The following is a 21,688-nucleotide window of genomic DNA, read 5'->3' as shown; positions in this document are numbered from 1 at the left end:
TGACACAAATGGTTTGAAACCTCTTTTCTCTCATGAAAAAGGTCAATGGGAAGACAGAGGTGACTTCAGCAGGTAGAAAGTTGGATCAATTAGGGACTTAGCTGTTGACTTCTCATCCCTGAGAGCTTTGTGGAGTGAGATAATAAATGCTTGGGTAATTGAGCCTTTGCTTTGCCATAAAGCAAAGGGCTGAGTGAGCTGAGGACAGAAGGTGGTGCTCCAGCCCAGCAGGAGTGAGCTGTGCCATTCAGTGCTTCCCAGGGAATTCACTGTGCCCAGTTACACTGATCAAATACCTGCTTGGGATTTGACCCTGACGGATCTGTCTTTAGATTAAAGTTTCAACAGCTCTTCTTCTGTCTTTTTAGGAAGCAAATTCATGGAAATCTGACATGAATGATCTTATTAAGGTAGACCTTGATTTTTTTTTTAATTTTTTTTTTTAAATACCGTGATACTGATGCAGTTTTGAATGTGTTTGCAATGAAATGGCACTGCATGACTATGTATGTTTATTAAAAGGTTGCTGTTATGTATAGATTACATTACCCAAAGTAAGATTTAACTTGTTCTTAGACTTGTCTAAATCCGATTTTAGTGAAAGTACCTTGAGGGAATAATACAAATGTCAGGCAAAAAGCTGCTGTCTCAAGTGGACACAGTGTGGACTAATAATTATCATTTCATGATCTGGGCCTACCTGGCAACTTCACATCATTTCACAATTGAACATGGATCTGTAATTCTTACATTTTCTCACAGATTTCAGCTCTTACTGAGCTACTATTTGTCAAAAAGTTTCTTTTAAAAATGAAGGCCTATGTAAAATTGATAAATAATGCCGTATATTGTCCTTTTATCACCAGGAAAAACCAGGACTGTGGGATCAGTGTGTTGGTTTCTGTTTTGTTGTGTCCATTGTGACAAGACACCTGTTAGAACAGAAACTTGTGTTTAATTCTGATTTGATAAAAGAACAACCTTAAAACCAAAACTGAGTTGTGATCTGTGAGGTCTTTTTTTTCCTGTTCATTCAGTTGATGCTTTCAGAGTCTACTCAAGTTTGGGTATTTTGGTTTTGATTTGATTTTTTTTTAATGTACATTTATCTCTTTTTTTAATTTTTTTTGGTTGTTAAATGAAGTTCTCAGGGGCCTCTGGGTTTCATCAGGAGTGTGAGAATGACTGTGAGAACTTGTTTCCTGTGTTTGTGTCCCTTCCTTTTGTATTTAGCAGCTAATTTATGCTCGATTTTTATCTCTGTGAAAGGGTTCTGCAAAGGAAAAGGCTTCATTGTTCCTTCTGAAAAGTGAAGATCAGTGAAAGTGGGAGAGGATCAAGGGCTGTTGAGGGGTTTATCTTGTTGTTAAAACTTAGAGCTATTGATTGGTGTTTCTTGGGGTAGACTGATGCCAAACAAGTGCATATATTGAGAGAAGGTTGGTTTTTATTAGGCTTTAGTTATATTTAATTACTGTTACATTTGCATGTGATGCTGCATGTCCCTAATTGCCATCTTCTCACATGCTTATGGTCTTCATTAGTATTGCTTCTCACACTTTACATCATTTGCCATTTGAGGGTTTTTTTGGGGTGTCTTTCAGTTTTCTTGACTTCTAAATGTATTTGCAACACGCTGAATGTTCTGGAGTAATTCAAGTTGGTGGCATTCCCTGTGATGGCATTGATAATAGGATATTTGGCACAGATTAACAGGATATTACAATCTGATTAAAAGCTGGAGGTTCTGTTTCAATTTTAGTCCAAAAGTCCCACTGTTGCACCCGATCCTCCTGAACATCCTCTGCTCAATAGACCATCCATCCTTCAAAATATCCAAGTGCCCAAATCCATCCTGAGGGATGCTGAGAGGACTTTGAGAGGAGTTCAAAACAATAAGAAATTTCTCGAGGAGAATCTGGAAGCTGTCACTCGTGCAAAGGATGGAGATGCCACATATTCCTTCATTAACAGCTTGACTACAAACAGGTCAGACCCTTTCATTCAGTGCTTGTGAGGCTGCTCCTTGTCTGTGAACTCCTTCTAGCACCTCTTTTCTGATTTTTTTTTTAAATCTGTGCATTGAAGAACTAATGCAAAAAGTATTTATTGACTCTTCTTAGCAATCATTAGCTGGTTCTTGAACTTCAGGTGGTGTTTGACCCTTGTGATGTGAACTGAATTTTTGTCAGGTGCCTGTTACTTCTTGCTAAGTCTGAATTCTGAGGCTTTGTCATCTGGACAAACTGCTCTGCTTGCCATGACTTTGGGGCATTGAGCTGCCTCCATACAAACATTCCAAACAAATAAGAAAATTCAAGACTATTTTCATCATTTGTAATCCTGTAAATGTTACAGAATTAATCATCCTACAGCACATCTTTGCCTTTTGAACTTTTGCTTCGTTAGTTGTGTTAAATACTCTCACTTGAATCATAATGAAAGTTTTCCTATTAAAATGCAACTTAAACTTGCATTTTCCTGAGGAAAGCAGCTATTCTATGTATATGTAAAGATTTTTTTTTTTCAGGCATGATATCTGCTCTCATTATCTTGTAGGGCATGTAGTAATTTGTCATCTGCTTTTTGTTTTTTTGAGCTGGAGTGTTTTTATAGCCTTGTTTTTTCAGTTTTGCTCAAAGCAGGAGCTGACACATGGCTGCCTCTGATTCCTAGATATTTGCAGTAACCTTAGTACTTTCCAGCAGGGAGTGGGGTTTGCAGGCATTCTGTAAGAACAGGTTTGGATTTGGGAAATCATGGCTTTGTTTAGTCCCTTTGGAGGATGTAGAGGTGCAAAATCCTCCTGTCTGTGTTCCGGATTTCCCTTTTTATGGCATTTATAGGTCACTACTTTCCCAGGAAGAAATCTGACCTAAAATAGTTCTTTCTTCTGTTTCAGAGATGTGTTGGAAGAGATCCGTATCAGGAGGGCTGTGGACGAGTGGATCCAGGCAATCAGTGAAGAAATCCAGGTATGGCTGGAAAAATGAGTTCAGATTTTTGCCTTGTGTTTTTCCACCTTGCCTTGTTCTTTCCTGTCCAGAGTGAAGTGGTTTGCTCACACCTTGAAAACGTGAGAAAACTGCTTATTATTCCTAGCATGTGGTAGGCTACAATAAAATATTTGCTTTTGTTTTAGAACTTTGGTTTCTTAATGAAAATCTCTGGTCCCAGCTGCTGGGTAACATGGAGAACAGACCATTTCTCAGAGCTTCAGAGTTACCCACACACTCTTCTGATAGCCTTGAAGATAAAAATCTCCATTTATTTTTTTTATGTTTTATCTTTAGGCCGAAATGGCAAGAAGTGATTCAGAACAAGTGAGATATGATCCAAAACTCCCATGGATCAAGAGAGCCCAAAACCTCAAGGCTGTGAAGGCCAAGAAAGAAATGAAAGCGAAAACTCAACAAATCCAAGGTGGCTCAACAAAGATGCCTCTATGTGCAGCTAAGCCATTGAAGAAGCAAGAGGAAGATAACACCAGGAAACAGAGGCTTAGAACTTACTTTCCTGAGGGTTTGCAGAGGAGAGAAGGAAGGGCAGATGTGAGTTCCCAGGTGGTTGGTTTCTCTTTTGGTGACAACTGTTAACGCAGCATCGACGTGACAAATTGTGTGTGTAACTGTAATAATTAGAAATGAAAGTGGTGGCCCTGTCCTGTTCAAATTTGCATACATGAAGAATTGTAAGCTGCTTTTTTTGTTTTCCCTTTTGATGTGCATCAGGGCCCTGGGAGTGCACTGGTACAAAATGAAGATTATCTGTGTCGAGTTTATGGGAAACCAATTTACCAGGGCCATCGCAGCACCCTCAAAAAAGCCCCATATCTGAGGTTCAACTCTCCCTCTCCCAAATCCAAACTTCCAAGGCCCAAGCTGATAGAGTATGTTAAAGGTAAGTAACCATTTGATGTGAACAAGGTGTTCCTTCCCAGTTTTTCTGTTAGGAATTCCTTGTATAAATGAAGCTGTTTAATTGTAGTTCACCTGCTCTTCAATTTAAAGCCTAAGCAACTGCAGTTGCTTTCTAGAGGGGTGGTCACTGCCCCAGGTTTACCAGTGTTTAAGAGGCATTTGGAAAATGCCCTTACAAATAATATATTTGTATCTGTATCTCTATATCTATATATCTAGATCTATTTCTATATATATCTTTATATAAAATATATGTGTATAGAAATACCAGGCTTTAACTTTTGGTCAGCCCTGAATTGCTCAGGTTATCCAATCCATCGGGATTAGATGATTGTTGTAGGTCCTGTCCAACTGAAATAACCCATTTCTGTTTCTATTTCTATTTAAGATGCTCTTTTCAAAACTAAATAAAAAAAAAAAAAGCCCATAAGTTTTCAGACTTGCCTAGTGTGTATCTCACTTACTTTAGATTATCAAATAAATAAAATTTATTTGATAATCTAATTTGATGTTTCTAAATTTAAGAAGTATATTAACACCTTAAGAAGTATATTAATATGTCTCTATTGTTGTCCAAGTCTTAAAGAGCTGAATTGCCAGAAGTGATCCCATCTGAAAGCTGAGGGTGTTGGAAAATGAACTCGGCTTTTGATAAAGGTCACTGAGAGATGAATTCTTTATGTCAGGTTTAAACAGTCATGTCATTTACGTGCTTAATTCATTCAGGGTTCAGAAAGGTACTGAAGATTAAGGAAGATTGAAAGATTAAGGAAGCCTGAGAGTTAATTTCCTGCTTCTAAGGCATTAATTGAAACATGAAAAATTAAATTTGTGGGCTAGAAGATGACATCTGTTAACTTGGAAATATTGAAAGAAGTCATCACAATCGCTGGTGAAGTTCACTAAATGCAGGCAACCTCTTTAGTCCAGTCAGGGTTAAAGCAGAGTATAACTCCCTTCTGTAAGAGCTTGTTAAGGCTATTTAATTGTCAAAGATTATTAGTGGATTAATAATGAATTCCATTCATTAGTTTTGTAGGCAAAGTATTAAGATAAGAAGATACCAATTTTCAAACCTATTAAAAATGTGTAAAAATTATAAAAAAGGGAGACTCTATGATATCTGACCTAAGTGTGGATAAACTTAATCTTGAATTAGTAGACAGTAATGTTTTAATTGGATCAGTTTTATTTCTTGGTTATCTTCTCAAAATTTAACTGATTCTTAATACAGAAGATAAGGTCAATCTTTAACTGATATGTCAGAAAATCTAATCTGTATGGTATTACTGCAAGATACAGTGAGCAAATTACATGATAAAGGGTAATGATGGAGAGAAAGTGTGGAGATGGGAGAGAAGGGTTCAGTGTAAGAGGTATTAAAGTGATTATGGGCACAGTGGAGTTAATAGGATGTGCATCAATGGGAAAATATGAGCTGGCTCCCTCCACACTCCTTGCACTTGCACTGTTGTTACCCACGCAGGGAAAATATACTTGATGCAATCTTAAATGTCACGTTTTAAAAACGCTGCCTGAGCTTTTATTGCAGCTGTAAAAATGCTCTGTTCTGTATGAAATACAAGAGATGAACATCAGAAGGCAGTCACTTGATGAAACCATGTTTTTGGGCCATTAGAGTGTGTGGTGTAAAACAACAGATATGTCTTTGAAGGCAGGCACTGCTGGGTTTGAGGTTGGGTTTGTTGGGGTTTTTTTTTTACATTATTATTATTTTAATACTATCGAGCAACCTGGTCTAGTGGGAGGTGTCCCTGCCCATGGCAGGGGGTTGGAAGTGGATGGTCTTTAAGGCCCCTTCCAACCCAGACCATTCTGTGGTCATAATGTTCATCCACAGTGGCAGATCCTCAAAACAGTACAAGAATCTGTTGTTTAGCCCCACGTGCTCTTCGTGCCATTTCCTGGCACTCCTCTTACCTGTGCTCTGGAGCCCAGTTGTGATCCATGAAGAAAAAGTGTTACTGGTAGAAAGTATTCCCAATTCTCATAACCCTCCTGGAAAATGTGACTTACAGTCCTGGCAAAAACCTAGAAAACCTCAAGACTTACTTTTTTTTTTAAAGGTGAGAACGGGTTACATGAAAACAGATAGTCTTGTTGCTTGTATATTTTATTTTACCTCTCTTGAAACATGTCTTTTTTATTTATTTTTTTTGGTGAATAATGTTATATTGGTAGACCAGCATGATAGATCTCTCATTTTGACTCCTGGTTATGCTGTGCACCTATAATTTAATTTATTCTGCCCAGATTTGTTTGAACAAAATGTGTGCTGGTAAGCACTTAGTGTAGCAATAACAGTAACACAGTGACCACTAAGATTTGGATTGAGAACAGACACTTCTTCAAAAATATTCAATCAGCAGTTCTGCTTTTGCTGAGTCCAAAATGAATTTTCTTCTATGTTTATTGGCCTCTTGTCCTTTATGGAAGGTCACAACCTTTCCAGGGAGGCCAATTTCACCATTCCAGCAACAGTATCTTGTAAAGTGGTAGAAAGAGTGCCCCCTCCTCCAACTAATTATAATAAATAGGTTATTTGATGATTTGAAACTAGCAGTTTTCTACCAATAACATGTTTGATTCCGTGGTGTCAGTGAAAAGTGAAGGTTCAGGTTGTGTGAACTGTAAGAAGCTGCTCCTGTGCTTGTTTTCTGCTGGAGGCAAATAGAAATTAAAGAGAAAACTGCACTGGATCGATGGTGCCTTCAATCTTCCAGCACTCCTGCGTGTGACAAACACCGTTTAAAGCTCTTTGCCTGAAAACAGGATGAACTCTGGATAGCCTTTTCCCATTCCAAGCCATGAAGTCACTCAGCAGCAGCACAGCAACGTGTGTTTGCAGGAATAAAGCCACCAGAAAATCTGTTTCTCTATTTCACATCAGGCTGCACTTATGGAAAGTTATGGTTTTGTCTCTATTGGGGCAGTAAATAAAATAAGACACCCCCCCTTGTATTCTTATCTAAGGGAAGAAAGGAAGAATTTAAAGGAAGCACTCCAATGAATATGTCCTATTCCAAGTTCTCTGATTTTACTGGCTTTAAAATGAGGTCAGCTTTTGCTTGATACTGGCATTACCTGACTCTGGGTAAGACAGGTGCTCAAGGTGCTTAATTTCTGTGCTTTCCTGCACCTTGTCAGTAAAATGGAACAGTAATAGCTGGTGTTTCACGTGGGTCTCGTGAAGATGAAACAGTTAAATGCTTTTGCTGCTCTTGTGAAGATCCTGTTGTGGCAGGGAAGTATAAATAATAAAATTAGAAACAGATCTGTTCTCCTCTGTAGTAGGAGTGTAAATAAAATGCAACAGAGTTGAGTGAGCACTTTAAAGCACCGGGTTCTTTAAAAAAAAGAAAGGAAGAACCCAATCTGACAGATCTGCACCCGCAGATTCCCTTCCTGGCCTTGATGTCCCAGGTGATAAAGGCTTAGAAATAGTTGGAAGTCTTTGGCCTTGGGTTTGATTCGCTGGAAAATCCAGACTTATTAAATGACCCTGTTTTGTCAGAGCGATCCACTGAGCTTGGTTTAAATTAGTGTTAGAATAAGGATGTTTATTTAAGACTGAAATGGCCATCTGGAGAGTCTCTTTTCAGTCATTTTATAACTCTCAACCATTTTCTTTGCAAATAAACTCTGGTGACTAATGCTTGCTTTCTTATGGGAAGTTAGGAAAAAAAAAATCGACCAACACTTTTATGAGTAAGAGATCATTTCTAAAAAAAAAAAAAAAAACAACCTTGGAGTTGTTTTCTTGCATAATGTGACCTGATAAGTAGATGTAAAACACTAGTTTTTTTAAAGCTAAGTTTAATTAAATGTCTAGTTTCTACCCAGTGCAAATAAACTTTTGAGGAGGGAAATGAAAAGTTGAAAGCAATTAAAATGAGGTGCTGTGTGTGTACAGTACTTCATCATTCCCACTGTGAGAACCTTGTTTTTACAAGTTGGCAGCACTACAGATACACTGCCAATTCCTGCTTTTGCTCAAAAGTTCAAGGCCAAGGGGGACTGTGAGATCATGTGGTGTGACCTCTGCTAAATCACAGGCCTCTGAACTGTATCTGTTTATGTTCCTGACTCCAGTAATTTGTCTCTGAGTGCAGAACAGTTTTTCTGGCTAACCTGTGCTGGGCAGAAAGGCACATGCTCAGCATTTAAAGGCATCAGAAATTCTGCCCTTAGTTGCTTCTTCCCGTGGCTGGACACCTTCTGGTTCAGTAGGAAATAGGACACTTCAAATTGAGCATCTGATTTGTAGTGAGGTTTTGGCTTCAGTTTGCAACTTCCTGGTGATTTTTCCTTAAAAAATGAAAAAGGCCTTTCGATGTCCAATCTGTTTTAATACTTACAGAGGTACAGACTTAGTACTGAATGCAGAGTTATCATATATGGAAGTCTCCTCCTGCTCCATCTCTCTGACATCCTGTTGACACATCTGAGGGTTTTATCCCCTTGGCCACAGCATTTTATTGTGATTTCTCTTCCCATTGCTTATCCAACGGGACAGCAAAGCCTTTTCCAGAGCCTCTTCTTTCTGACCTCTCACTGAAGAGTTGTGACTTGCTCTTCTTGTTTCCAGGCTTATAACCCATAATTTGTCTGTACAAAAACACCACTTTGTGAGAGAATTGCCTTATTTGCCTGTGTGCATTTGTTAAAAGTCAGATTATCAATCTTTTTCATCCCCCTACTTTATAATCATTGACTTTCAATCTTCAGTTAATTAGGAGGCTCTTTAAATGTGAACAGAGCTAAAAAGTGCTGGTTGCCACGTGTTAAGTGGCCAGGAACACAGGGAGGAGGTGGTTAGAAACAACAGAGGAGTAACAGGACATTTTTTTGGCTGTAACAAAGAGATGGAGCTGGTTACCAACGTGACTCTTTACAGATTCATTTTCCTGATGCCTGCAAAGTAGCAGCAGAAGCACTTCTGTTTGATTCACAGTGGTTGACTCCTTTTTGGGAAGAATTTATCCATTTAGATTAAAGTTAATAATTTCCTTAATAATTACCATTGCTTGCAAAAAATTTAGGCTGAATAAGGTCTTGCATGACTGTGTAGTGAGAAATGCACTTTGCAATAAATGCTCTCCTCTGCTATATGCTGAAGATACTTTTACACACAAATTACTTCTGGCTGCTATTTACAATAAACTTTAAAAACTGGACCAGAGAAATCAGTGCTTCCTTGATGCTGGAAGTCAAGAATTATGGATATTATGGCTTGATTTGCCAGTAGCAGTGAGTTGTTAAACCAGGAATTTGTAGATTATACCCGTTCCTTTGAGCACCTGTCAGTCTTGTGGCTGCATTTGAAACCTAAATCATGGATTTCTTCTTAGCAGCTAAATCACATGTTTCGTTTCATCCTGCTACCATCCTTGTGTTCTTTTCATGTTTCTGTGCTTTTATCTGGTAGATTCAGCTTGAAAATGGCAATTTTAACTCCTTCATTGCTGTCAATACTGAGACATCTCCCTTAGCACTTCTAGATTCTGCCCTTCCTGACTCCCTCCATCCCCCAGCAAATATTTATAATTCCTTCAGCAGGAAGGCTTGAATTAGCAGAATGTGGGATGTCCCTGGGTTCGTACGTGTCGATGACATGCAGTTTATCTGCTCTTGTTTCAGGTACAAAGGTTAAGTCAGCAAGAACCCAGACTTCTTCTCACACACAGAAGGTCATCACCAGCCCCAGGAAACAGCATCCTGTGTATGCTCTTGCCCAGGAAAATCAGTATGTCTTCAGTCCCAGTCAGGATGTGCCTCCTGCCTATGGTCCCCTTGAAGGTCACCTCATTCCCATGGCTATTCCACTAGGTAGGAGCAAGTAACCTGGAGAAGGACGTGTGGAGGTTAATCACTGCTGCTTCATGGAAATACGACTTGTTCCTTCTTAAATCAGTGATTTGAGGGTTGGAATTAGATGATCTCTAAGGTCCCTTTCAGCCCAAACCATTCTGTGATTTGCCCTGGTCCATGAGATTTGCAGCTGCCCTTCCCCTAGGATATCTGGGGGATCAGTTTAAAATGTTCTGGTTTTCCTCATACTTTATTCTGGATGTCTAATGACACCGTGATAGAGCAATTATTTCACAGAATCACAGAAGGGTTTGGGTTGGAAGGGACCTTGAGGATCATCTTGTTCTGTGGGCAGGGACACCTTCCACTGGACCAGTTTGCACAGAGCTCCATCCAACCTGGCCTTGGACACTTCCAGGGTTGGGGCATCCACAGCTTCTCTGGGCAACCTGTGCCAGGGCCTCACTCCCTTTACAGGGAATAATTTCTTCCTAATATCCAATGCAAAGCTACTCTTGGTCAGTTTGAGGCCATTCCCCCTTGTCCTGTCACTACATTCTCTTGTAAAAAGTCCCTCTCCATCCTTCTTGTAGGCTTCTTTCAGGTACTGGAGCTTATTGCCCCACTTTTATTGCTTACCTGTCCCCTTTCTTGCACACTTTCCATTTCTAGGGTTCATATTCTGGCTTTAAGTTTGGTGTCCACATAAGCAGGAACTGAATTACTGGCCCTTGGATTCAACATTTGCAATGATTTCAGCCCAGCAGTTTCAGTAGGATCGTGCCAAACACACTAAATTAATTGTTAAAAGGTTCTGTACTTTTTGCACCTTGAAGAGAACCTTTCTACAGGCCTTGTTTTGAGAAGGGTTAGTATTATATTGGCATTTAAGGAAGAGAATTATGTTTTTCAAAGGGTCTCTCAAAAATTTGTGAGATGGTATTATAAATGTAATCTTATTTTGGATATGATTACAAGAATGTGAGGTGGGGGAAACATGGTGTGTACTTTTTGATCAGCAAACACAATTCTGATTTTCAGCAGTAGGTGTCACCACAGTCAAGAAAGTAATTTTTAAAAATGGCACTGTTGAGTTAACAATTTCTGCTGGGAAAGCCTTCAAATTACCTGGTGAATCCCCATAGTGTTAATAGGGGGCTTTTTAATTGGTGTGTAATTGCACACAGAATCTCAGTCTGACATGAAACACAGACACATAGAAATTAATTTTAATTAATTTATGAATTGACTGACTTTGGAGATTTAGATGTATTTTTAATTGTTTTTCAACTGTCCTTAGGTCAGACCCAGAGCAGTACATCCCTGCAGCCTGCTGGGATCATCATAGACAAACCACACCCTGTCACAGTTACAACCTCCCTGCCTCAAGTGCCAAAACCTCCAGTTGAGATAAAAAAACCAAACATAGCTGTGATAGAGATGAAATCAGAGAAAAAGGATCCACCTCAGCTCTCTGTGCAGGTACTTGTCAAGAGTGATGATTATTTTTGTTTGTTTATTTTAATGAATGCTAATTAAAGGCAGTCTGATCTACCACTAGTGCTCTTTGACATCCATAGATGGTTTTCAGCAAGCAATAGAAACACATAGAATGGAGGGACCAGGAAGTTCTCATGCTGTGCTAATATATTCACTCATATTTTATCAATTATTATTTCACCAAAATAGAAAACTATTTCTTCCCTCTGTCACCTAGGTAGGGTGTGTGTAAAAATAGATCTGTGTCACATTTTCTTTTTTTTAATGAGATTTTTCAGCCAGAACAAACTTGGAATCAAAAAAAGTATAAATATAAATGTCAGTTTTCTTGGATGACTGCTTTGGCCTTTAAGATTTCTGTTTCAAGCATGATTGTCAACCCAAGGATTTCACTGCAAATTAATCAACCCCCACAGTCCTTACCTGGTGGGCTGGAGTTTGTTGTTTTAATTTTTAACATGAGTCTGTTGTCAAGGAAGTGAATGTTTCTTATGTGTTCATTATTTTGGGCTCAAATTGTTGAGACTGTACACATCCCACATACACCTTTCAGATTCAAATGATTCATGGGCCTCAGAGTTAAATACAGGTAGAGTTTTGTGTGGTTTGTTCCTTTGCTGTGTCACTGTTCCACCCACATTTTGCTGTTAGTTCACCCAGTTCTTAAATGCTTAATGTGATTTTTCCCTGAGGAATTAAGCAAGCATTTAAATCTTTGTTCTTAACAGACACACAATCCATTTTGATGCTACAGTGGACCTGATTTTATATTGTAATACAATTTTCCTTTTGTTTTACTGTACCAGATGTGTGACAGTGTGAAGCCAATAACCAACCTACACAGTGCAAACAAATTGCAAGTCAAACACACATCTCCCATATAAATAATAAGTTACAAATAACAGGTACACTCACCTTCTGTCACAGGCAAGGCAAAGTGTCAGGGAACTAAAGAACAGGAAAAATCAGGTACTGCAAGAAAACGTGAATATTTCTGCCCTTAGTTTTTTACAGGGTTTTGTTTTTCAGAACCAAGGTGATAGCAGGTCCAGGCAGCAGAAAAGGGGGGATCTCTGAAGTTTAGTGGCTCAGTAACAACTGGAAGAATCTAAAAAGTTCAGTGATAACAGCCAAGCTAATACATAGATTTTTATATTGATGCTTTTTTTTTTTCTTTCCCAGGTGTTACCAAATGTGGACATTGACAGTGTTTCAAGTGACAGTGTGAGTGTAAACCATGTTCTTCCAGACTCTGAACCTCTTCTTCCTCCTGTGGATGCTGTAATACAGGTATTGATTGTCTGTGAATTCAGATTTGTTCAAAACAGAAAATATGTTAAATTACTGCTAAGTTATCTCATTGTCTTGTTTTAGTTAGAGAAATGAGACAGTTCCAGGAAAAATTGAGTAATTATTCTAAAGAATTTATTGTGTAAAGTATTTGTTTTAAGAAAATGAGAAATTATAGCAAGACACTATTCTTCCAAGATTAAATAATCACCATAGTAAAATTCTTAATAAAAACAGTGTTTCTGTGCCCTGTTAAGAATTATAATCCCTGTTGGCCCATGTCTGTCTGGTTTACACTGGCTTCAGTGTTCTGATGTGAAGGCTGAGGATGTTCCTCATTCCTCCATCAGCTCCTTGGCTGTTCTCTGGTGGTTCATGGCATTTTGTGTCCCTGGGAGCCCGTGGTGTGTGGAGCTGGCCAGTCCATTTTCTTTCCATGGAACATTTCAGAAGTGTTTTTAATCTAATCTAAGCAGCAATGAAGGTTTTTGTGCAACTCTTAAGGGTGACTGCTGCCTGCTGAACAATAAGGACAGACTGGACAGTGTGAAGACACGGTGCTACAGGGATGGTTTTTGTATAATTATTGTACATTTTGTTTGCCCTGTGTGTTAGTTGCTATTCTGACTTCAGGAGTGGGGTCCTCCAGAGTCCTGTGGTCAAAGTATTCACTGAACAAGACAGAGATTGTGGACTAAAATAGTGATTATTAAAACTCTATTACTCCATCACCCCAAGATGATCAGAGGGATGGAGCACCTCTGCTGTGAGGAAAGGTGGAGGGAATTGGGATTGTTCAGCCTGGAGAGGAGAAAGCTTTGGGGTGACCTAGTGCAGCCTTCCAGTGCCTCAAGGGAACCCACAAGAAACATGGAGAGGGACTATTTACAATGGGGTGACAGAGTAAGAGGGAATGGCTTCAAACTGACAGAGAGTAGGTTTAGGTGCGATATTGGGAAGAAATTCTTGGCTGTGAGGGTGGTGAGGCTCTGGCACAGGTTTTCCAGAGAAGCTGTGGCTGCCCCATCCCTGGATGTGTCCAAGGTCAGGTTGAACAGGACTTAGATCAGCCTGGTCTAGTGGAAGGTGTCCCTGCTCGTGGCAGGTGGGTGGAAGGAGATTGTATTTAATGTCCCTTCCAACCCAAAACATTCTGTGATTGTCTGATTTTTAAATAACACCACAGAAATTGTACATCAGTAAATTGCTTAAGACACTTAGAGACTATTGCCCTACAGCTTTTGATCCTGAAATATTCCATTAGATTTGGTAACAGCAGGTTTTAGTTGTCAGCATGCAGGAAGTTGTTGTTCTGATAATCTCTCCTTATGCTGTGCAAAGAAATTCCTCCTGACTTGTAAGGTGGATAAAGCATTTTCTCTCAATTCAGATTACTGACAGTGAGTGGTGATTTAATTACATTCTTGTCATGAAGTTTTTCTGCTAATGCATTTTCCCCTCCTGTATGAAATACCTAACAATTGCAATCTGTCTTTATAAGACCCCAGAAGATATACACAGTGAAGACACAGAGTTTCCAGGAACTAATTTCGTGGATGTCACTGATGTCATGCAGGTAATCACATTGCAAAAGGGTCCTTTCTTTTAAAAAAATGTGTATTTGTTTTATATCATTCTGTCATATCTGAAAACAAAGTAAACAATACTAGCAGCTTTAAAAGTACACACTATGAGCACTACTATACCTGTTTACAGTGCTATAAAGAATATTAGAAATTACTGTGTGTTGGTAAAGTAGAGTAGCTTTTGAGGAATTAGAGTAAAAAGTTAAAATTAGCTTTTATTTGGATATGTTAGAATCCACTAGAAATACAAAGTAGTTCTCTCAAATCAGCAGTGATTACAGCACTTGGATTTCACAATTTAAAACTCTGAAGGTAACGAATATGTTGACAGGCTGAAAGAGCTGTGGTTGTTCAGCCTGGAGAAGAGAAGGCTCCAGGGAGACCTTAGAGCACTTTCCAGTGCCTAAAGGGGCTCCAAGAGAGCTGGAGAGGGACTTGGGACAAGGGCCTGGAGTGACAGGACAGGGGGGGAACGGCTTCCCACTGAGAGAGGGCAGGGTTAGATGGGATATTGGGAAGAAATTCTTGCCTGTGAGGGTGGTGAGGCCCTGGCACAGGTTGCCCAGAGAAGCTGTGGCTGCCCCATCCCTGGAAGTGTCCAATGGCTTGGAGCAACCAGGTCTAGTGGGAGGTGTCCCTGCCCATGGCAGGGGTTGGAACGAGATGGTCTTTGAGGTGCCTTCCAACCCAAACCGTTCTGAGATTCTGTATAAGATTCTCTTACAGATTTTAATGTAAGGTGACCTCTCTTTTAAAGAATGAAAGTATTTTCTGAGGGTTCCTTTTAGAAAATTTTGGTATAGAGCAATTTGCATGTGCTTTTGAGGCCCTCAAATGCTTTAGCAATATCTCATTTCAGTCAAACATTGTAACTTCATGAGAGAAAGGACAAACAGTGAGGAGTAGTCACAGCACCAGGCCTGACAGAGTTCAAGTATTTGGACAATGCTCTCAGGCACATGATGTGACTCTTGGGGAGGCTCCTGGGCAGGGCCAGGAGCTGGACTGGATGATCCTTGTAGGTCCCTTCCAACTTTGCCTGTTCTGTCATTCTGTGTACTCATGTACTGCTCATCTCATAGATCTCATTAGGAATTTCCAAAATTCAACAACATTGTCGTTTCTGGTTTATTTGAGATACTCTTTCACAGTTTAATTTTTTTAGGTAGCAAGTCCTCTTTTAATCAGCTGACCTCGTGTCAGAGTAGGGGCTGACAAACCCTCAAGGTTGGTGAGGGTTTCACTTCAGTGAGCAAGACTTGCTGTGTGCATTTCAAAATCTACCCCCAAATGTATTCTTTTTACCTCTTCTTCATGCTCTGGATCCCAGGATTAGAGTGTACATCGAATATTAACCCTGTAGCCTACAGGTCAGTATGGCAGATTTATTTTTAAAATGGATTCATCATTTAACATCATCAGTTGGTTAAAACAGCCTAAATTGGTGGTTTGTCCATCACAACTGTGCAAATGCTTTATTCACTTATAGTTTCAAAGTTACTGATGTTGTTGGAGGGGAGGAGTTAAATCTATGTGGACATTGTTCTTCTGTTTGCATTAAAAAAAAAGCTTTAATTTATGAAACTAAAGAGGAAAGCTATTCAAGAAATCATTTTATGAACTAACAAAAAGTACTGCAATGTTAAATTTTTATTATGTGAATAATAGTTATTCATCTTTTCTTTTTTCATCTTTTTCCTGGATTGCTTTTATCTCTTATTTTTGGCAATGAGTTATATTTTAACCACAATACCAAAAAATGTTCCAAGTGAAACATATGTTTGGCCTGTGACCACACGGACAATGTTCTTAAAAATGTGCAAGGCAAACACAATGTGGAAGCATAAAATCAATCTCTGGAGTGGCAGGGGTATTTAAGACATCAAAAGAAAGCAAAGTTATTGTTATAAAAGAGGCTTCAGATTCATGAAAAAATGTGCATAAAATGCTGTATGGAAAAACAGCTCATTGTTGTCTTCCCCCCTCTCCCTTTTATTATGAGAACTTAATTCTCTTAGAAGTGAGGAGGATAAGTATTTGTGTGAAATATCTTTTGGGGTTTTTATCTTTTCCTGTTTTTTCTTCCCTGGAAGTGTTCAAGGCCAGGTTGGACAGAGATTGGAGCAACCTGGTCTACTGGAAGGTATCCCTGCCCATGGCAGGGGGATGGAATGAGGTGATCCTTAAGGTCCCTTCCAATCAAACCCTCTCTTCTTTCCACATCTCCTTTTCCTCACTGTAAACACCCCATAAAAAGTGTTGTTCCATCCCAGAATACCTATTCCCTGCATCCCAGAATAGTTCACGGTGTCATCACCTCATCCAAATGCACCTGCCCCACCTTAAGAAAGGTGCCATGGAGAGTCATTCCTTGGGCTCATCTTGCTGGGCGTCACTGCTGGGCCCTGGGGCCCTCTCCTGTGGTGGCCTTTGGAATAACCCATGTCTGGTGCTTGGTTGGGTTGTTCTCCCACCTCTTATTGTTCCTCTGTGCTCCTGTTTTTGGGTGGAGACAGGCCTTTGTCACATAATGGAACACTCTGCACTGTGCCCCAGCCTGTCAAACACAACCCACCCCCATTGCTGCCTCTCGGTCTTGTGTTTAAAGACCCAGAGCTCCATCTTCCAGAATAGTTAAATTAGGTGCTCTTACTTCACAGTAAGAAAATTTACGGAACAAAGCAGAAAACAGCTTTGATTTCTTTATTTTTTGATCAATGGTTGCACCTACAACAAAGTAGGTTTACACTTTCTGCACAGAAGAGGCTTCCTTGCATGAACTTGCCTTTTCAGCTTTAAACTGGCAGAGGGCAGGGTTGGATTAGGAGGAAATTCTTGGCTGTGAGGGTAGTGAAGCCCTGGCACAGGTTGCCCAGAGAAACTGTGGCTGTCCCATCCCTGGAAGTGTTCCAGGCCAGGCTGGATGAGGCTCTGAGCAACCTGGGCTAGTGGAAGGTGTCCCTGCCCATGGCAGGGGGTGGAACTGGATGATCTTTAAGATCCCTTCCAAACCAAACCATCCTGGGATTTTTTCAGAGTGAGGACCTTGCTCTGCTCACATGAGCCAAGAACGGACTCTCAGATTTATTGTGTCGACTCTTGTGAGCAGCCACATCTGGGGGGAGCTTTAGCAAATTTAGTGGGATTTAGGACTGGAGGCCCTTTTTGCTCTCTCTGAACATGCCCTAAGTGCGAGGTGGTGACTTGTTTCTCAGAAATTTTGCTTCCAGTTTCAACAGCACTCAATATTTAGAACCTGCAGAGCTCAGAGTAAATGCATTTCCCTCAACCCTGGTTTCCCACACGCTCTCGTGGGGACAGTGATGTTTTTACACGTGTGACTCTTCAGACAAAAGATCCCAGGTGACACCTGCAATGCAGCTTGGCCTTGCCTGTGAGAATTGCTTTAGAAATCCATCAAGAAATCCATGACTTAAGTTTTGGGAGGCTTTGATAAAAGCCTCTGCATGTACGTGTTTGGTAAGGGAACAAAACTAATCTATACCACTAATCATTACGAACTTTTTTTTAAAGTTCTTTCAGTGTAATTTGGGAAATAGAATTTCAGCTTGATACTTTATAATAAAAGTATGGTGATTAATATTCCAATCATATCTGAAAGACCTTCTAATTTATGCCATATTTTGATTGGGAGTCGTGGTAGGTATTTTCAACAGTCTCCAGGGAAGAAAAATGCAGAATTAAGTGCAGATTATTCAAGATTGGTCTGCAAGGTGATATATGTTCAAGTTCAATCTGTATAATTAAATACTGACTGTTACACTATTTTTTTATTTCAGCAGAGGTGATATATCACCCCAAAATGAATACAATTTTCCTCTGGATTTGTCCATTATTGTGGATTTGTGCACTATTAAATATCAAATATTTTAGAAATGCAGGAGGACTGCAAAAGTTTGTCAGAGTTACTAAATATATGTAAGATTTATTGTATGTACTTAGTTTATTTAATCCAGATGTTTGTATTTTGCATACTCTCAGAAGTATTAAATAGGCAACATCAAAGAAAATTTATGGAGTAAAGCAGGCAGAAGAAAATGCATAATGAAATGCTGGACAAAGACATCTTTACATTTGCTGTCAGAATGAATTATGGTTCTGAGTACATATATCCTGATAGCATGAACTGCTTATCAGCTTGCAAGGCACCCAGTGCTTTCTGAGTTGAACTAAACTGGTTATTTCTCTGCCCAGAATGGTTTAGAGATCTTTGTTTGCCACCCAATATACATATTCTTCAAGAATATACATATTCTCACTTCTTTGAAGAATTATCCCTATATAAAGATCCAGAAGGATCCTGCTCCCCAACAGCTCTTTGTTGTAATACCCATCAGGGACCTCTCTGACTTAGCAGTTCTAAAGTATATTAAGGTAGGAGAGAATTATTAATGCTGGGTTGGGGAAGGAGACAGGAAAATGTCACTATCTTTTTATTTCCCCTTCTCTGTTCTTTCTGTTTTCAGTGATTTGTTCTTTTATTCATAGATAATATATAGCATGTTTGTTTGTTTGTTTTATTTTATGGGTTAAAAGTGAGTTTAACTTACGTAAAGGAAAAGAAGATTTTTTTTTTTCTCTTTTCACTGTGTTGGAGATTAATCTTAGTAAATGTGGATTTACAGGGAGCTCTTTTATGCACCATCACATACCTCTCACTGGTAATTTAGGGCCCAGCTCTTCATCTCTTTCTGCCATGCCAAATTTTCTTCTTAGAGAACCATATTACCATTAGAGACATTTGCTTTTAATATCACAAGTGAAGGATGCAGGTTCTCATCCATCAGGAGACATTACAGTATGATGGATTAGTGACTGCTTTTTGGGACTTGGTGCTGTGTATCCAGGGAAAAAGGAGGGAGGCATCTTTGGGAACAGCCAAACGTTATAACACACACCAAGTAACTTCTATAACTTTTTAGAAATAGCGTATTATCATTAAAATCAAGATGTCTGTGAGGATTTTGTGAATTATTACCCAGAAATACCTTCTAACTTTCAGCAGCTGGACTTAATGAAACTGTAAACACACATGTAACATATGTGTAAAATATTAATGTCTGGTCTTCAAGTTTATTAGAGTTCTGACAGACTACATGCTCATTAACTTTTGGGAATGTGTCTTTTCAGACAGGAAGCTTTAACGAACAAGTTTAATTCATTTTAAAAAAAAAGCAACCAGAACACCAAAACCCAAACAAAACAAAAAAACCCTAACCCAACAAGTAACTGTAGAAGGTTTCCTCAAGTTTTTTGTTCAGAGGAGGAACGTTTCTGGTGTGTACATTAAAGAAACTTGACTTATGTCACAAGTACATTTTTCAAGTGTTAGCATTACCACTGGCTCTCTGCCCTGTGCAGCACAGGCAGGAAATAGGAGCCAAATCATGTTTTACTTAGCAGTTCCTATAACTTTATACCTCTACAGATTTATGATTTGCTAAGTTTAGAGTTGTATCAATTAAGTAGGACACACTGAGGAGGGAGAACGTGGTTCGTGTGCTGTGACACATCTACAAGTGTTTCTTAAAGAAAAAAACCTGACAGCTACCTCAATGACATTGCCTTGCAGAAATGCACCAGAACTTAATTTACTCCTTATTTATTAGGATCAGGAAGAGGAGAGGGATGAAATTCCAGAGTTCTCTGAGCCTCTTCTGGAGCTTAATGGCCAGTTTAAAGTTGCCTCACCAAAATACAATGGTCCTTTGTTTCCTCCGGTGGCTTCTGCCCCTCAGCAGCCTGCTGATGTTTTGGATGAACTGATTCAAAGGAGGGAAACCATCGAAAACAGGCTGATAAATTGGTGAGTTGCAATGTAACAAAAGTGGCAAAAGAATATATATGGAAGGAGGAATGATTCCCTAATTATCCTTCCCTTTCTTCTCGCCTCTGTTCCCTTCTTCCTTTTCCTTTGAGCTGCCCTGCATTTCGTGTCAAGGATGCTCTTTAGTGTGCTTTTAGGTGTCTTGGTGTTTGCTGATAGTTAAAAAGATTTTATTCTGCCAGGGTGGAACAGGAAATAATGGCAAAAATTATCAGTGGGATGTGCCCAGCTCAGAAGGATACAGTGTCCAGTGTCAGCACCTCGGAGAGTGGAGACGAGGAGGTTGTAACCCCTGACATTGGTAAGAGGGAGTTACTGTTCTCAGCAGATGGGATATCTCAATTTTTGGCTAATTTTCACAAGCTGTGTAGGTAGCTGTTGCCTGAGCCTAAGGGTGGATAATGCTGAACCAGTGAAACTGTAAAAAGCAGCAGTGCACACTTTAATTTATGTTGTGTTATAAGGCCACTGAAATAAATTATCTGGGGAAAAAAAAGGGAAAAGAAGGCATAAATCACCCCACTGTACAAATCACCTTCTGTTACTGGCCATCTAAATCAGACTTGGCATTTTGCTAAGCCTGTAATGTTTGTTTGCCTTTCTTTTGTTAATAGATATGTCAGAAATCACCCCCCACTTTGTAAATGTGTGAGAGTGGAGAGAAATGCATTTCTCCTGTGATGTCACTGCTCTTTGCTGTTGCCTTCTTTTATGATCAGGAATTGTTTCTCTACTCTTGTTTATCTTTAAAGTAAAAAAAAAAAAAAATCACTTTTTTCAAAGGAATGTTTAAAAACTCATGGAGAACAAAATGAGTGGCTGCAGTACAGAACATGCATTTTAGGAGGTGGGACCTGGACGTGAGTTTTATGTTCCTTCATTTTCAGTTGAAGTTGCAGGTGGAGGAGGATTTCAGCTCTTTGTCAACGCTGGTGTCCCTGTGGACTCAGAAATGATAAATCATTTTGTAAATGAAGCTCTCAGTGAAACAATTGCAACCATGCTGGGTGACAGTGAGGCTCAGAGAGCAGTTCCTGATCCGAATGTTCTTCCAAGCACAGTGACTAAGGTGGTAAGTGTCCATTTTATCTAAGCCTTCCTACAGAAGTTCTAAGGGATAATTTCTCCATGGCATGACGACAGGAAAGGATGGATGAACTGAATGTGAATTGTTTGCTTTTTTTTTATAATTCCTTATTATACCCCAGCAAGCAACAAGATTAAACCTATTTGCCCCTCTGCTGTGCTCTGTTGGCACCCACCTGGCAGTGCTGTGTCCAGGCCTGGAGTCCTCAGCATAGGAAGGACATGGACATGGAGCCAGTCCAGAGGAGGCCATGAAGGTGCTCAAAGAGCTGGAGCCCCTCTGCTCTGGAGACAGGCTGAGAGAGCTGGGGGTGTTCACCCTGGAGAGGAGAAGGCTCCAGGGAGACCTTAGAGCCTCTTCCAGTTCCTAAAGGGGCTCCAAGAGAGCTGGAGAGGGACTTTGGACAGAGCCTGGAGTGACAGGTCAAGGGGGAATGGCTTCCCACTGACAGAGGACAGGGTTAGATGGGATACTGGGAAAGAAATTCTTGGCTGTGAGGGTGGTGAGGCCCTGGCACAGGTTGCCCAGAGAAGGTGTGGCTGCCCCATCCCTGGAAGGGTTCCAGGCCCAGTTGGACGGGGCTTGGAGCAACCTGGTCTAGTGGAAGGTGTCCCTGCCCATGGCA

The 21,688-nt window shown here is 39.9% G+C and overlaps 1 protein-coding gene across 5 annotated transcripts in view; it reads left to right on the top strand.

The window, feature by feature from the left end:
• The window catches only part of KIAA0586 (KIAA0586 ortholog), a 73,759-nt gene that overhangs the window by 9,929 nt on the left and 42,142 nt on the right, over positions 1–21,688 (top strand). For all 5 annotated transcript variants that reach the window (XM_027717141.2, XM_027717140.2, XM_027717139.2 and 2 more), the window contains exons 11-22: positions 369–410; positions 1,763–1,989; positions 2,903–2,975; positions 3,294–3,551; positions 3,732–3,900; positions 9,582–9,770; positions 11,053–11,234; positions 12,435–12,542; positions 14,044–14,118; positions 19,759–19,955; positions 20,159–20,277; positions 20,864–21,048. In XM_027717141.2, the coding sequence (XP_027572942.2) occupies positions 369–410; positions 1,763–1,989; positions 2,903–2,975; positions 3,294–3,551; positions 3,732–3,900; positions 9,582–9,770; positions 11,053–11,234; positions 12,435–12,542; positions 14,044–14,118; positions 19,759–19,955; positions 20,159–20,277; positions 20,864–21,048 (1,824 nt within the window). The remainder of the gene's footprint in view (positions 1–368; positions 411–1,762; positions 1,990–2,902; positions 2,976–3,293; positions 3,552–3,731; positions 3,901–9,581; positions 9,771–11,052; positions 11,235–12,434; positions 12,543–14,043; positions 14,119–19,758; positions 19,956–20,158; positions 20,278–20,863; positions 21,049–21,688) is intronic.

The sequence above is a fragment of the Pipra filicauda genome, unplaced genomic scaffold, assembly GCF_003945595.2.
Source record: "Pipra filicauda isolate LSUMZ 115617 unplaced genomic scaffold, ASM394559v2 scaffold581_size553298_pilon, whole genome shotgun sequence".
Lineage (NCBI taxonomy): Eukaryota > Metazoa > Chordata > Aves > Passeriformes > Pipridae > Pipra > Pipra filicauda.
Note: the sequence above shows the minus strand (reverse complement) of the source record. Positions and strands in the feature narration are given on the sequence as shown.